General features: G+C 37.8%; 1 protein-coding gene across 4 annotated transcripts in view; it reads right to left on the reverse strand.

The window, feature by feature from the left end:
- The window catches only part of SPIRE1 (spire type actin nucleation factor 1), a 199,416-nt gene that overhangs the window by 120,131 nt on the left and 62,784 nt on the right, over positions 1–16,501 (reverse strand). For all 4 annotated transcript variants that reach the window (XM_055324056.1, XM_055324055.1, XM_055324058.1 and 1 more), the window contains one exon: positions 720–953. In XM_055324056.1, the coding sequence (XP_055180031.1) occupies positions 720–953 (234 nt within the window). The remainder of the gene's footprint in view (positions 1–719; positions 954–16,501) is intronic.

Consider the following 16,501-nt stretch of genomic DNA (forward strand, 5'->3'; position numbering starts at 1 on the left):
GTGGATCACAATTGCTATTTACTCTATAAAAAGGAAAACGCAGAAGTCAACTGAAGATACAATGTGCAGTTAAGTTGGTGTATTACATGTAATATTAAGGAGTATATGATATCTAAAAGTGTTTTTTTGAGCTATAATTCAATCATAAAAGGCCATATTGGGACTATGAACAAATCACAAAACCAAGAGTATTTTAGTTCCTTATTCCTTTGACTAGTAGCTGAAGATCTATGAACTATTATCAAATGCTGTATTCCCATTCACTTTTTTTCCAGTTTATAACTTATTTTTTCTCATATGCTTTTTTAAAAAGTTCTATTTAAATTCTAGTTAACATACAGTGTAATATTAGTTTTAGGTGTATAATTTAGTGATTCAACACTTCATACAACACCCAGTGCGTATCTCAACACGTATCCTTTTTTAAAAAAAGATTTATTTATTTATTCATGAAAGACACACACAGAGAGAGAGAGAGGCAGAGACACAGGCAGAGGAAGAAGCAGGGTCCATGCAGGATCACGCCCTGGGCTGAAGGCAGTGCTAAACCGCTGAGCCACCTGGGCTGCCCACACGTGCCCTTAATTCCCATCACCTATTACACCCCATCCCTCACCTACCTCCTCCTCAGGTAACCACCAGTTTTTCACTACAGTTACAAGTCTAAAGTGAAATAACAACTCTGAAAAAAACAAGTACTGTGTAAATTGCCCCTTTACCTTCATGACATCTCTGTATGATTGGATGGCTGAGACTTTTCTCTTTTCATCTTCTTCATCTTCCAGACCTTCATCGGCAGCCCCATAGCCTTCATCATTACTCCCATCAGCTTCTACTGTATTGGCCATGTGATCAATTAGCTGCTCCAGTGGGGGGCTTAACTCCCTTTCTTCATTCTCCTTCAAACCATAGTCCAGTGCTTTATAAATAACAATTCCCAGAGATTCAATAACCTAGGGACAGTAAGGAAGGTTATTAATGGAGATAACAGCTTTACAGAACTAACTGTAAGGCATAAAATAATTGATATGACATTTAAGCTAGGTTTGATCTATTCCATTTCAGAAACAGGTGACAAATTAGACTTGAGAAGATATTTAAAAGTCTCATCTACGCATTAAAAAAAGCAAATCCCAGATGGATATTTTGTGTGATTTCTTCAATCCAGGGTAAAACAATACACAAACTATTTTTGTTTTCTTATATTTATACTATACACTAAAACTGACACTATCCATTCACATAAAATACTAACCAGGTTGATTTTCCACATTTCCAAAAGATATTTCTGAGATAAGATAGAGCTATCAAAGAACGTATTCTTTCAGCACTCTTACACCAGTGTTTATAAAGTCTATTCATAGAAATACTAGGGATCTGAGAGACTGAAAGCTCAAATATTAGTAGCAGTTAACTAAGCTTAAACAGAAACTAAAAAATCCATATACATCCATATACATATTGCTGAGTTCCAATTAATTATTATAACATATCTCTCATATGATGCAAACAAATGAAAGACTTTTCCAAACTCTGATTTCAATGTAGTCCACAAATAGCCCACCCTACCCCACACCTCCATCAATATTACTTCTCGAAATATGAACCTGATTTAGGAATATTGGGCAGACTCCACTATCTAATAGCACCCTCACAAAAGCTCTAGACTTTTGCCAATATATGGAATTCTATTTTATTCCTCAGCAGAGCCTTTCTTTTCTTCTTAGAAAAAATCACATATAACCAACCCTTCTGTTTTATTTTCCAATGTTAATGGCTCACCTCACCTTAGCTATTTTGTGGGGAAGAACACAGGCAACGAAGCCAATTATTTAGGATTAAATGCTGACCTTTGGGGCACCTGAGTGATTCAGTTGTTTAAGTGTCTGCCTTCAGCTCAGGTCGTGATCCCTGGGGAGGCTGTTTCTCCCTCCCTCTTGGCACCTCCCTCCCAGCTCTCTTGCTATCTCTCTCTCTCTCGAATAAATAAATCTTAAAAAAAAATAAATGCTGACTTTTACCAATAACCATTTAAGATTAAATCCCAACTTTTACCACTAACCATCTGACTTAGGGCAAATTTTTTATTTTAGTCTTGATTTATCTGTAAAATGAGTATCAATGATTAGTGATTAGTTTATCCAGCTACACCCCCCCCACCCCCCATGAACAAACAGATCTATCCTTTTCTGTATCCCACTGGTAGCCATCATCAATGCTATCTTTTTTAAAAAGTTGTTTAGGTGGTATCAAAGAAAAGGAAGTCACAAGCTTTAAAGATGAGTTATAAACACTATACAGTCAATGTCATCATATATACTTCACTCCTTAAAAGCATTCAGGGCATTCACTCAATAAATCTCCACAAAATCTGAAATCTACCTATCAAGTGGAATAATATTTTCTCAGCAAAGTTTCAAAATGAATATAAGACTTAAACTAATTTAAATGTAAATTAATTCAATTTTTTCCCCAAGATTTATTTATTTATTCATGAGAGACACACAGAGAGAGGCAGAGACATTGGCAGAGGGAGAAGCATGCTCCCAGCAGGGAACCTGATGCAGGGCTTGATCCGGGGATTCCGGGATCATGCCTGGAGAGTAAGGCAGACACTCAAAACACTGAGCCACCCAGGTGTCCTCAATCTCTGGTTTTTAAACAGTACAGGTTTTTACTACTTTTCACTGAACATACAGAATATTTTCATTGGTTTGTATGATCTGACGTAGAACTCTGATTCCTATTTTCAAAGTTGAAGGCAAACAATCGGGACACTGCATCAAAATAAAAGCTTTTGCACAATGAAGGAAACAACAAAACAAAAAGACAACCTATTTAGATACTAGGTATTTGCAAATATATATATTGGATATATCCAATAAGGGGTTGAGCCTCAGACTTTTTTTTTAAAAGATTGTATTTATTTATTTATGAGGCACAGAGAAAGAAAGGGAGAGATATAGGCAGAGAGAGAAGCAGACTCCATGCAAGGAGCCCAATGAGGGAAGGGATCACCATGAGCCGAAGGCAGACACCCAAACCCTGAGCCACCCAGGCATCCCCAATAAGGGGTTAATATTCAAAATATATAAAGAACTTATACAACTCCACATCAAAAAAGGGGCAGAAGACCTGAATAAACATTTTTCCAAAGAAGACATACAGATGACCAACGGATACATGAAAAAAGTGCTCAGTATCACTAATCATCAGAGAAATGCAAATCAAACCCACAAGGAGGTATCACCTCACATCTGTCAGAATGGCTAAGATCAAAAAGACAAGAAATTATAAGTGTTGGCGAGGATACAGAGAAAAAGGAACTCTCATGCACTGTTGGTAGAGTGTAAATTGGTATACCCATTGTGGAGGCTTGTCAAAAAATTAAAAATAGAATTACCATATAATCCAGTTATACCACTACTGCACAGTTACCCAAAGAAAATAAAAACACTAATTTGAAAGGATATATGTACCACTTTGTTTATTACAGAGTTATGTACAATAGCCAAGATATGGAAGCAACTTAAGAGTCCAATGATAGAAAGGTGTGTGAGATATAGAGAGACAGACATCCATCCATACACACACACACATGCATACACACACACACACACAAATATATAACAGTCATAAAAAAGGATGACTTCTTGCTATTGCAACAACATGGATGGACCTAGAGGGTATTAATAAGCTAAGTGAAATAAATTAGACTGAGAAAGACAAATACGGTGTGAATGCACATATACGTGCACTCTAAAAAACAAAACAAATGAATACAGAGAACAAATTGGTGGTTGCCAGAGGAGAGAGGAATTGGGGGATAGACACAATGGGTGAAAGGGAATGGGGGATAAAGTCTTCCAGTTATGGAGTGAATAAATTATATAAAGGGCACAGCACAGGGGCGTCTGGGGTGGGTCAGTCATTTAAGCATTGGCCTCCCTGCTCAGGGGGAAGTCTGCTTCTCCCTATGCTTCTGGGCTCCTGCCCTCAACTTAAGCTCTCTGAAATAAATATTTTTTTTTAAAAAAAGGCAGAGCATAATGTATATACTTGTGGAATCACTATGCTGTACACCTGAAACTAATGTAACATTGTGTGCCAACTATACTCAAAAAAATGATAAAAGATGGCACATATAATTAATAATCACAAGTTTACTGTAAATTTAGCACTCATACACATCTCCTTAGCCTCCTTAATGTCTACTATCCTATAAAGTCTTCTGCTTCAGGACAGTGGGAAACATAGAACAGTGAATTCCATGGGCACTGGCCCATTGCTATACTTTTTCCTACTGAGTTCCCTGATCAGAAGTAATGCTCTGTGGAATACCATGATGGCGAATAAGGCATTCTGTAAAACCATGGATGGTAGTTTTGGCAGAAGTACTGCATGCAGTGAAGGCAAATCCATATCAAGGGTAAGTAACTCTTCTAGTAAGATCAAAATGCTGACCCTTCAATGATGAAAGCAGTCCAATATAATCAACCTGCCACTGGGTAACTAGCTGATCACCCAGGGAAACAGTGCCATATTGGGGATTTAGTGTTAGTCTCTGCTTGATGGTAGATTGGATCCTCAGCAATGGCTAAAGCTAAGTCAACTTTGGTGAATGGAAATCTATGGTGATAAGCCCCTGCATTTAAAATCTCCACCCATGCTGCTGTAGCCATGTTCCCAAGCTCCCTGTGTGATGACAAGGTAGCTGGGAAAGGAGGCTGACTGGTGTCCACAGAACAGGTCATCCCATTCACTTGAATATTAAAGTCCTTCTCCACTGAGGTCACTCCTTGGTGACCATTTACCTGAAACACAAATATCTTCACTCCACCCCCCCCCCCGGAGAAGTCTATTCACATATCTCTTCCCCAGATTTCCTTGTCACCAATGTTCCAATCATTCTCTCCAAGCAAGTGCACAACCAGATGTATTCTTCAAAGTTCTGCCCACTGGGAAGATTTCCCTTCAGCACTCTCCTTCAGGGACATCTCTGAAAGGTGCTACATGCTGCAGCTTGCCACTTTTAGATGGCACCTGCATATGCAGAACCATCTTTAACAAGGCCCAAGTCTTCACTTCTGCCAACTGACTGTAGAACTCCCCACAAGGCAAATAGATATAGGTTAGGAAAGAGAAGGGAGTGAGCAGAAGTGCATCTGGGCAGTGCTTTCAGGGTCTACCTGCACCCAAACACATATATACCATTCTAAATGATGCAGTGCTGTTATACCGACCCAAATTCATGGCTTAAAGGGTCAGATAATACCCAGTTTATGATGGGCAATTCAGGTCACATGGTAATTTGGTGGCCTATGGTTAAGTGGCCTACGGTTAAATGTTCAGTCTGTACTATGGCCCAGAAGCAGGCCAAGAATTGTTTCTCAAAAGAATGGGAGGGCGTTGCTCCAAAATCCTAAAGGCCTGCACTGTGCTTTGCCTACTGGACCTGCCAAAAGCTCCAAACAGCATCTCTATCCACCGCCAATTCAAACACTATTGGATTTAATGGATCACATGGCCCAAGTGACAGAGCAGTTTGCATAGCAACCTGGACTTGTTGCAGAGCCTTCTTTTATTCTGGGTCCTACTCAAAACTATTAACTTTCTGGGTCATTCCGTATGGGACAGAGTGATACAATATACTTGCAGGAATATGCTGCCTCCAAAATATAATGAAGCTACTAGTCACTGTGTGGTGTTTTTTTTTTTTTTGGTGGTGGGAGTGGAAACTGACGTAAAAACTTATCCTTCACCTTAGAAAGGATGTCTCCATATGAACCACACTACTGGACTGTAGAAATTACACTGAGGTGGAAGTCCCCTGAATTTTTGTCAGATTTATTTCCTACTTTCTAACACACAAATGTTTTATCAATAAGTTTAGAGTAGTTGCTATTTCTCACTCACTAGGTCCAATAGCATAATGTCATCAATGTAATGGATGACTGTGATATCTTATGGAAGAGAAAGGCAATCAAGAGCCCTGTGAACTAAATTATGACACAGGTCTGGAAAGTCGACACACCCCTGAGATAGGACAGTGAAGGTGTACTGCTGGCCTTGCCAGGTAATAGCAAACTGCTTCTGGTGGTCTTACTGACAGGTATAGAGAAAAAGCATTTGTCAGATAACAGCTGCATACTAGGTATCAGGGGATGTCTTAACTGACTCAAGCAATGAAGCCACATCTGGTACAATAGCTGCAATTGAAGCCAGAATCTGGTTAATAAGCTCATAGTAATATAATGTCATTCTCCATAATCAACATCTTCTGCACAAGCCAAAGAAGCAGGCTGATTAGAAATGTGGGATCAACTTTTCTACTTCTTTCAAGTCCTTGATGGTGGCACTAGTCTCTGTAACCCCTCTAGAAATGTGCTATTGCTTTTGATGTACTATTGTCCTAGGTAGAGGCAGTTCTAGTAGCTTCTACTTGGTGTTTCCCACCAAAATAGCCTTTACCTCATTGGTCAGGGAATGAATGTGGGGATTCTGACAACTGCTGAGTATGCCTATTCCAATTATGTATTCCAGAATTAGAGAATAACTAGATTCAGGATGAGTTTATAAATGTACTAGCCTCTCTGTGAGATGGACCTGAACTACAATCCCACTGATCACCTGACCTCTGTAAGCTGGACCACCGTGATGTTTTGGGTCTGCTAGAATCAGTGTCAGTTCAAAGCCAACATCCAGTAGTTCCCAAATAATCTGATTAATTCCTTTCCCCAGTGCAGTGCATCCCCTTTGGGGATGGCTGAAAGAAAAATTAACAATGTAAATTTTTGGCAGTGTAGAGGGGTCCTTCCTCAGCAGGAAGGACATGGACTCTCCTTCCTTAAAGGGGTTCTGAGTCTGTATATGGCTCAAGTCTGAGAACTGACAGGGGTGTCATGACTGTGTTTTTATAATTCAAGTTAGACTTTTGTTTACTTAACCTAGAACTCTTCTGCTGATACATGTCAAGTAAGAATTTAGTGGGCTTTTTATCTATTTTCCATCTCCCTGCTCAGAGGAATCTCTCCCATAATGACTCGCTGACCCTGATTAACAGCTGCCAGCTGTTATATTACATTATAGTCTCTACCCACTATTCTTGAGGAAAACAATCATTTTTTTCCTTCAAAATGGCCATGACATTCACTTGTATCTTTATGTGGTACATTTCACTTTTTAACTTGGATTATAGTTAATAATATACATACGTTAATTCCTCAAAAAGATTAAGCTCCTTGAAAGCAAAATCCTCTATGATTCACCTTTGTTTTTATGTTATTTTAGAAACAGCAAAGACTTAACAGTTAATGAATATATGAATGAAACTATAAATGTCTTCCATTCATACTTGTATTGCTGAATGCTGGATATGGAATTTATGGTCATAGGCAAAAATACCTGTTCCTTCAATCCTTCTCATTCCAACAGACCACTATAGTGGTGATCCAGCCCTGAAGAACCTCTGAAATTGTCTTGAAGGTCTCCTAGCTCAAGGATAAACTATGTCTAACCTGGTTTAAATATTCTAAATCTATTCACCTTTCCTAATTTAAAACTGAACCATAAAATAGTTCTATATTTAACCAAACCTTTTGGGAACACAACAAAACAAGGGTGGGCATTATTAGACTGACATGTACACCAGGTGACTCATTACCTCCATGGCCTGATGGAACTTCTAACCTTCCACTAAAACATAAACCTGGTTCTTCAGATAGTCTTGAGCTATGGAGTAGAACAATATTCAAAGCATAACTGCACCCAGACACACTAGCTTGCCTAGACATATACTTACTCATATTTATTTTAGAAATTCACTTGCCAAAACCTCTGGAAATGTTAAGAAAACCCATTGGAAATAGCAGTGTCAGTTCTAAAATATTCATCTGAACTACCAGGCTCCAAGCAGCTGAAAAATCATCGTTCATGTCCTGTCACATTGGCACCACACCCCCTGCCCCAGACACTTCCAGAGACTCTAACATTCAATAAAGAGAATAGGAATTACAGCATAAAACCTTAAAGTTAAATGGAATAAGTGAAGCACACCAGAAGGCTGTGGTTTTTAAGCCTAACCAGCTGATAAAGGGTGGAGAAAAGAAGGTATTCAATAAAACCACACATTTCAGAATTAAAGGTTACTACATCATGACCAATTACCTCCCAGTTAGTGATAAGTGGCCCCAAAGCCCCACAGCTTTGGGGTACAGAGACAACATGAATGAAACTGAGTGTTCTCTGGCATCCAGGCCCAGCCATGCCATCACTGAGGGTAGCCTCACAAGAACAGCACACCCACCAACACCAGTGTTTCGTGTAAAGTCTCAAGATTGATGTAAGCCCACTGAACCCACATGCAGTCTTCCCCTTGCCACACTAATTCACTTCATCTGGCCCCTCTTCACGTTGACTTGTACTTCCTAAAAATATTTGAGTCTGTTTGTCTCCTTTACTAGAATGTAAACTTCAAGACAGGGATGAGTTATGATTCTTTCTGGTATTTGCTACAATACCTAGCATTTTGCTTTACACAGAGTATGTAATTTAAAATCTTTGCTAAACACAAATATAAAAGATTTAGTATGATTTCCTGCTGCAGTCTCTAAATACGAACTGTGGCAGCCTCACATCTAGTAAAATCTACCCAAATAAAGCACTTTTTCCATTAGTGAATCTAGCTAATGTCCACTGTACACAGTTCCCTTCCCTTCACTCATCAATTCAGTTAACAAGTATTTATCAAGAGCAGTGTATATAGCAATGGAAATGGAACAATGAAAAAACACCTCTATGAGATCTCTGGCCTTCACAGAGATTTTCAGAGAAAACAGATAAATTAACAGATAAATCATACAAATAAATCATACAGTTGTGCTAAACATTATAATAAAGAACAGAGGGAGTTATAAGAGTGTATAATAGGGAGCCCTATTCTAGTTTGGAGATTTGGGAAGCCCTTGCTAAGGCTATAAATTTTAAATGGAGACCTGAAAGGCAAATAGAGCTAATCAGAAGAGGGAGTTAGAGAAGAATTCTAGAGAGGAAACAGTGAGTATAAAAGCCTGGAGGTCAAGAATAAAAAGGAATGATTGGGAAACAAAATCTTAATGACCAAAGGAAGGGCTAAGAAGAGTCTAAGAGATGGGGAGGGAGGCTTCACGTGAGCTATCTGAAGGACCTGAATCTTCATCACATAAAAGCAAAGGCAAGGCACTGAAGTGATTTGGAGAATAGGATGATATGATCATATTTTATTTTTAAAGGATATCATGACACAGTAATCAAGACAATGTGGTATTGGCAAAAGAATACAAACAGATCAATGAAACAGAATAAAGCCTAGAAATAAACTCACAAAAAATACAGTCAACTGAACTTTGACAAAGGAGCAAAGGCAATTCAATGGAGAGAGGACAGTCTTTTCTGCAAATGGTGCTAGAACTGTTGGACATCCACATGCAAAAATATAAATAAATCTATATAGACCTTACAACTTTCCCAAAATTAACTCAAAAGGGATCATAAGCCTGAAAGTAAAGTGCACAATTACAAAACTAGAAGAAAACATAGGAGAAAAACCAGGCGATCTTGGGCTTGGCAATTTTAAAAATATAACACCAAAGCACAATCCATGAAAGAAAAAAATCAATAAAATGAACTTCATTATAATTAAAAAGTTCTGATCCATGAAAGGCACCGTTCAGAGAATGACACAAACCCCAAGCTGGGAGAAAATGTCTGCTAAACACATATCTGATAAAGGACTGGTATCCAAAATATACAAAAAACTCTTAAAATTCGATATAAAAATGAACCCAAGGAACAAATGATTAGAATAGACACCTCATCAAAGAAGATATATAGATAGCAAATAACATATGAAAAGATGCTCAACATTAGGGAATTGCAAGTTAAAACAATAATAAGATCCCACTACATACCTACTAGAATAAATTTCAAAACACTGACATCATCAAATGCTGGTGAGGATGTAGAACAACAGGAACTCTGATTGTTTGGTGAGAATGCAAAATGATTCAGCCACTGCAGAAGACACTTTGGCAGTTTCTCACACAACTGAGTATATTCTTACCATAAAACCAAGCAATTGTGTTCCTTGGTATTTATCCAAATAAGTTGAAAACTTATGTCCACACAAAACCTGCACATAAACTTTTACAGTGACTTTATTGATAATTGCCAAAACTTGGAAACAAGCAAGATGTTCTTTAATAGGTGAATGGGTAAATAAATGGTGGTACATCCATACAATGGGATATTATTCACAGATAAAAAGAAATGAGCTATCAAACTATGAAAAGATATGGAGGAACCTTAAAAGTATGTTGCTAAGTAAAAGAAACCAACCTGAAAAAGGTAAGGACTATATAATGCTATGATATTCTGGGGAAGGCAAAACTACAGAGAAAGTAAAAAGGTTGCCAGAGATTTGGGGAGCCAGGGAGGGGGCACATGTCATATAGGGGGGACTGACTAGAGGGAGTTTCTGGAGTGATAAAATGATTGGGGGTGGTGGTTATAGGAGGGTACAAATCTGTTAAAACTCATTAAACTGGACACTTATAATATCTGCTTTTGTTATATTTAAGTTACACCACAAAGTCAATTTTTAAAAAGAGCTGAACCAAGTTATTTTCATTGTGAAGAGAATATAGGAACAGTGGTCATGAGATGGAATTTGTTCATTATGTGATGTGTGACCCTAGGTTGGTCACTTAATCTCCATGGACCTAAGCCTCTTCGAGAAAAAAACAACTAAAGCCCTTTCCAATACTGACATCTACAAAAATAAGAAACTGTAGAATTGGAATACCAAAAGAGAATACAAAGGCTATAAATATAGCCTTTTGCTTAGTGGAAATGTCATGGTTGAAGAATTACAGAGGTTAACTGCCCTTTTTTGTTAGGACATTCAATTTTGGAACTGGTTCCCAACTAAAAAAACAAAAAATCTTAGACCCTAAGAACTTTTAGGAGAGGGGAAAAACCCATACACACACATATGCAAAATTACAAGTACAATCAAATCTAACCAGCTAGGAGTAAGACAGGGATTTTCTACTACGGAGAAGGAAAAACTTTATTCATACACATATGGAATAGTTAATAAAACTTACTCTAAACTGACTGAAGCTATACATTCAATGAAACTGTTTAGACTTTAAAAGGAGTGAGATTCTGATATACGCTGCAACATGGATAAACCATAAAAACATGCTAAATAAACCAGACACACAAACACAAATATTGTGATTTCCACTTACATGGAGTATCTACAAAAGGTAAATTCCTAGAGAAAGAAAGTAGGTTAGAGATCAGCAGGAAGCTGGGGAAGGGGGAATGGGAGCCATTACATAGTGAGTTCAGAGTTTCCACGTGGGCTGAGGAAAAAGGTCAAACAGTGGTGGCTGCACAACTTTGTGAATATAATGCCACTGATCTGTCCAGTTAAAATGGTTAAAATTTTTCACTGCGTGTAGTTTACCACAGTAAAGTCTGATTGGGGTTGCTCAGTGTCTTAGAAGTGCTATGACTCAGCAACATTCAGAAAGCCCTGATTTCTCTTCTCTGTAGGGGTTACTGAGGTTTCCAGAAAGAAAGAAAGGGATCAATTTATAGAATTCCTTTAGAACCACAACTCTCCTTCACATTACCACTCTGTTCAGAGCCCTGAGCACAGGAGATAGCTTGCTTGAATTACCAAAGCTTTGAATCCACTTGTCACAAGCATTTGACAGAGCTGATCATGTTTTGTTTTGTTTTTTAATCTTTTCTGGATTCCACATTGCTCTAATTTTCTTCCTGTTCGACTGATGACCTTGACAAGAGAAGCTCTGATGGAGTCTGTGGAAACATGACAAGAGGACATGGAGGTAGTGGTACAGGACAGAAATGTTTCTTCCTATTTCTGAAATAATACCCTTAATAGGTGTTTGGTACAGATGCAGGGAGGCAGACTGGATAGTGAGAGAATGTGGCAGTTCTATTCAGATTGCTTCTACTTTCTTGAGTGAAAAAGCACAGGTGCAGCTGAGGAAGAAGTAGGTGTTGTAGGGATGAACAAAGAGGAAAGGTTTGACAGTTTCCCCGCCATCAAGAATGTGGTCCATTTAAAAACCTAAATTGTACTATGTCCCTCTCTTGCTAAAACCCTTCAGTACTTTTTAGAAACATGAGTGCACTACATTAAGGACTTCCCCATAACTCCTGGGCACATGTAGAAATGCTTTCTTCAGTCAGAGAGAAAGTTACACCTGGTTTAACAGGGTGTGCACACCAACCCAGTTGAGCCCCTAGGATTAAGTGGCAGCCCACAGGGACTGTTACTGCTGCAGAAGTGACAGAGCTATCACAAATTTCCATTAACGATCGTGAGCTTTAATTTCGTTTCACACACAAATTCATTTTTAACTAGAACTGGACAATAAGCAATGAGGACAGTGTGAATCCACAACTACACCACATGTGAGATGCTACAAATCTCTGTTGATTATGATATAAAAAGGTGATGTAAGCAAAATCTGTAGTAATATTCATACAAACAAAATCTAGGCATCATGATTTTTATAGGAGAATAAGGCTTATTTACACTTATTTTCCAATAGCATGTACTTGACTGCTTCATTTATATTAAATAGGAAGTGAAGGTCTAGAAAACAGATCAAGCCTTTTTTTCTTCAATTAAAAATCAGAATAAACCTATTTATATTTTTCATTATAACATGGTAACTTCCTAAGCAATTTACAATACTAGTTTTATTATAAACAAGATAAAATACACTACTGGCCCAAATGTTCATCACCCGATGAATAGAAAAACAAAAATGGGATATAGCCGTACAGAAGAATATGATTCAGCCACTAAGAGGAATGAAGCACTGATACAGCCTACAACATGAATGAACCTTGAAAGCACTATACCAAATGAAAGAAGCCAGACACAAAGCGTAATATACTATATAGTTCTATTTATATGAAATGTCCAGAACTGACACATTACAAAAACAGAAAGTAGCTTACTGGTTGCCAAGGGCCAGGGACATTGGGGGAAATGAGAAACAACTGCAAAGGGGTATAGGAATTCTTTCTGGAGTGAAATAAAAATTCCAAAATTGATTGTGGTGACAACTGCACAATTCTGAAGATAATAAAAACCATTTCAAATGGACAACTTATATGTTATGTGAACTGTATCTCAATAAAGCTATAAAAATATTAATGAATATTATATACAAATCTTTGTCTTCAAAAACAGCAATACTGTATGAGGGGGATTTAGTCAAATCTGGGTAAACTGACAGGAACATGCTAGTGTACTTTCTATGTGCCCTGAGGCAGACTAAAATTTAGTGAGCCACAGGAAGATCTGCAAACTCCTCTGTGCACACAAGGTCCCTTATGACCTGGGCCACACACCTCTCTAGCTTCATCCCCTAAAATCCTGCGTTCCAGATGTGCTCTAACAACCTTACAGTGATTCACGCCTCGGGGTCTTGTCAGCCCTTTTAGGTAGACCACGCTGCAAACTATATATCCTTCTCTTTACAGTCACTTAAATGTGGTATACGGGAGTATCTAAAAGACACTGTTGAACACTTAAAATTTTAACAGACTCATGTATGCTGTCCAATAAAGGGATCAAGCCCTATTGTAACCTTCAGCTGACACAGTTTATATGAGAGTACTATATAGTTTTAAGGTATTAACACTGTTACTATCAGGATAGATCTGGGGACAACCAGCTGACTCAGTCTAAGTTTTAGCCCCACAATGGGTGTAGAGATTACTTTAAAGAAAAAAAACTTTAAAAAAGGGGGACACCTGGGTGGCTCAGTCGGTTGAGCACCCAACTCTTGATTTCAGTGCAGGTCATCATCTCAGGGTTGTTCGATTAAGTCCCATGATGGGCTCTGAGATCAGTGGGAAGTCTGCTTGAGATTCTCCCTCTCCCTCTTGCCCTGCCCCTCCCCCTACTCATTCTCTCTCTAAAATAAATAAATGTTTTTTAAGAAACAGATCTGGAAAAGATAAGAGAGCAAGGAAAATGGAGAGTTTTCTGAAGGGAAAAACTTCATTTTTCTTATTTCCAGATGATTCTTCTATTTATCCTCTAGGATAAAGACTGTTTCATTAGGTCTCTCTCCTGTGCCTAGCATGATGTATTGCACATGGCAGGTAAACCATAAATGCCTGCTGAACTACGAATATTTCACTGGGTTTCCGAGCTAAGTAAGAAAGAGAGGGATTTGAGAATAACCCACAAGTGAGATCAGGAATCCCTGAGAATGGGAAACATGTCCCATGTCATCAAAAGAGCACAAAATAATCATGACATTTAAGTCAATGATCATTTCCACTGAAAGTTCTCAAACTACTTATTTAAAATATTATTACTATACTACTCTGATCTAAAGTAACTTTCATCTGAGTTGACTGGTAACCATTAATTAAGGTTCCATACTGTACAAAGTATAATTTCCATTTTGAAAACTGGAAAACCAAAGCACTGATGGTAAATAACCAAGATTAAAAGATGAAAATAAAAAAAAAACATGCTTTTAAAAATTGTCCTGATCAAATCTGAGAATACCTTCCCCACTAACATTTTTCCTTAACTCTATCTACTGAATCAAAATTCATTATGAGAGACTAATGTTCTAAATGCTTAGTTTCAAATACAGACAAGGAACTTGATGAACTACTTTTTCAATCATAGGTTTCATTAACAGTTGTCTGCAACCCTAAAAGGTTCACATTCCCATGAAGTTTGCTCCTTGAAGGCAAATTAACTTCCTAATGCACAGATGAATCAATGCAAATAAAACAGCATCATGAGTAAAATACAATAAACCAAAATCAAAATCAGGTCCTTGGTGTTCCAGGCAATTTTATATAACATAAACCATGATAAATGTTGACTAAGAGAATTAATACCGTAAAAATAGAAAAAAGGCTAAGATAAGATCTCTAGTCCAACCATTCATTCCATGTTTTAATCCTTTGGCTATATGTTTCCAATGACTGATTTTATTGATGTAAAGGCACAGAGGCATGTTCAGTTAAATGATCTCCTGTAGAGCACATGAAACAGATACAGGGAAGCTTAAAAATTATTTGAGAAAAAAGAAATTTACACTGCTCTTTGGGGTTACCCAAACAGGACCAGCTATCCTCTAGCTCAACTTCATCGATAAATAAATAGATGGGGTGCCTGGGTGGCTCAGTCAGTTAAGCATATGACTCTTGATTTTGGCTCAGGTCATGATCTCAGGGTAGTGAGTTTAAGCCCCACACCAGACTCTACACAGGGCATGGAACCAGCTTATGATTCTCTCTCCCTCTCCCTTTGGCTCTCCCCCTCCCCCAAAAATAAAAAGTAAAAATAAAGTAAATAAGTAGATAAATTAGGAGCTGAAATTGTGGTAGGTTTCTTTGTTTTAGGGGAAACTGTGGCCGCACCTCAACTGAGCAGATAAACAGATTACCCAGTGATCAATGTTTCTCTTCACAATTATTAATTGTATCAGGAGAGCCACAAGTTGTTTAAAAGTAGAAAAGCTGTCTCAAAGAGGAAAAGTCTCAGTTCAAATTTTTGCAAATCTAGCTGATAATCTACATTATCTGGGGGAATTTTTTGTTTGTTTCTTAATATGTAGCTAGGTTCCACATCAGACCTATTAAATCAAAATCTCCAAAGTATGGGGCCAAGTATCAGTATATTTGAAAGCCACCTAGGTGATTCTTAAAATCACCTATCATTCTTTGATTCATTCGATTAAGTGTTCATTGAGCACCTATATACCAGGTACCACACCTGGGGGTGCAGTGGTGAGAAAAACAGGCATGATCTAGACTCTGCCCTCATGGAGGGGAGGGGATCAGATAGAATGAATAGCCAGGTGAGGACTGCAACTGGAGAATGCAACTCCTAAGAAAGGGGTAGGGTTTTTTACTATTTCAGTTGAATACTTCCATGTAGAAAATAGCAGGATGGTACTGCCCTATGTGATTTTTCAAAAAGGCAAAAAAAGGGCGGGAGGCACGAGGACCTAAAACAAAACATGACTAACAGATAACATAAAATAAGAAGAAATGAGTTCAAATATATCAGAAATTATAATAAATACCAACAGGTAAAGAATGCCTATTAAAAGACAGACTCTCAAATGAGATTAAGAAAAATAATATAGCAACATGTTGTTTACCATAAATATAACTAAAACAACACAGAAAGCTTTAAAACAAAAGAATAGAAACATACATGTGGGAAAAATACAAGTCAGAAGAAAGCCAGAACAAAGCAAATAATGCTAGTATCCAAAGAAACGAGAATTTAAGGAAAGCAGCATTTAAAAGAGTAAAAAGGGACACTTCAAAAAACTATGAATTTGCATGCACCAAACAATACAGCCTCAAAATTATACATCAAATATTTTAAAATCAGATTTCACTTTGTAATTAAGACAAAGTGAAA

Source organism: Nyctereutes procyonoides, unplaced genomic scaffold (genome assembly GCF_905146905.1).
Source record: "Nyctereutes procyonoides isolate TBG_1078 unplaced genomic scaffold, NYPRO_anot_genome, whole genome shotgun sequence".
Classification (NCBI taxonomy): Eukaryota; Metazoa; Chordata; class Mammalia; order Carnivora; family Canidae; genus Nyctereutes; species Nyctereutes procyonoides.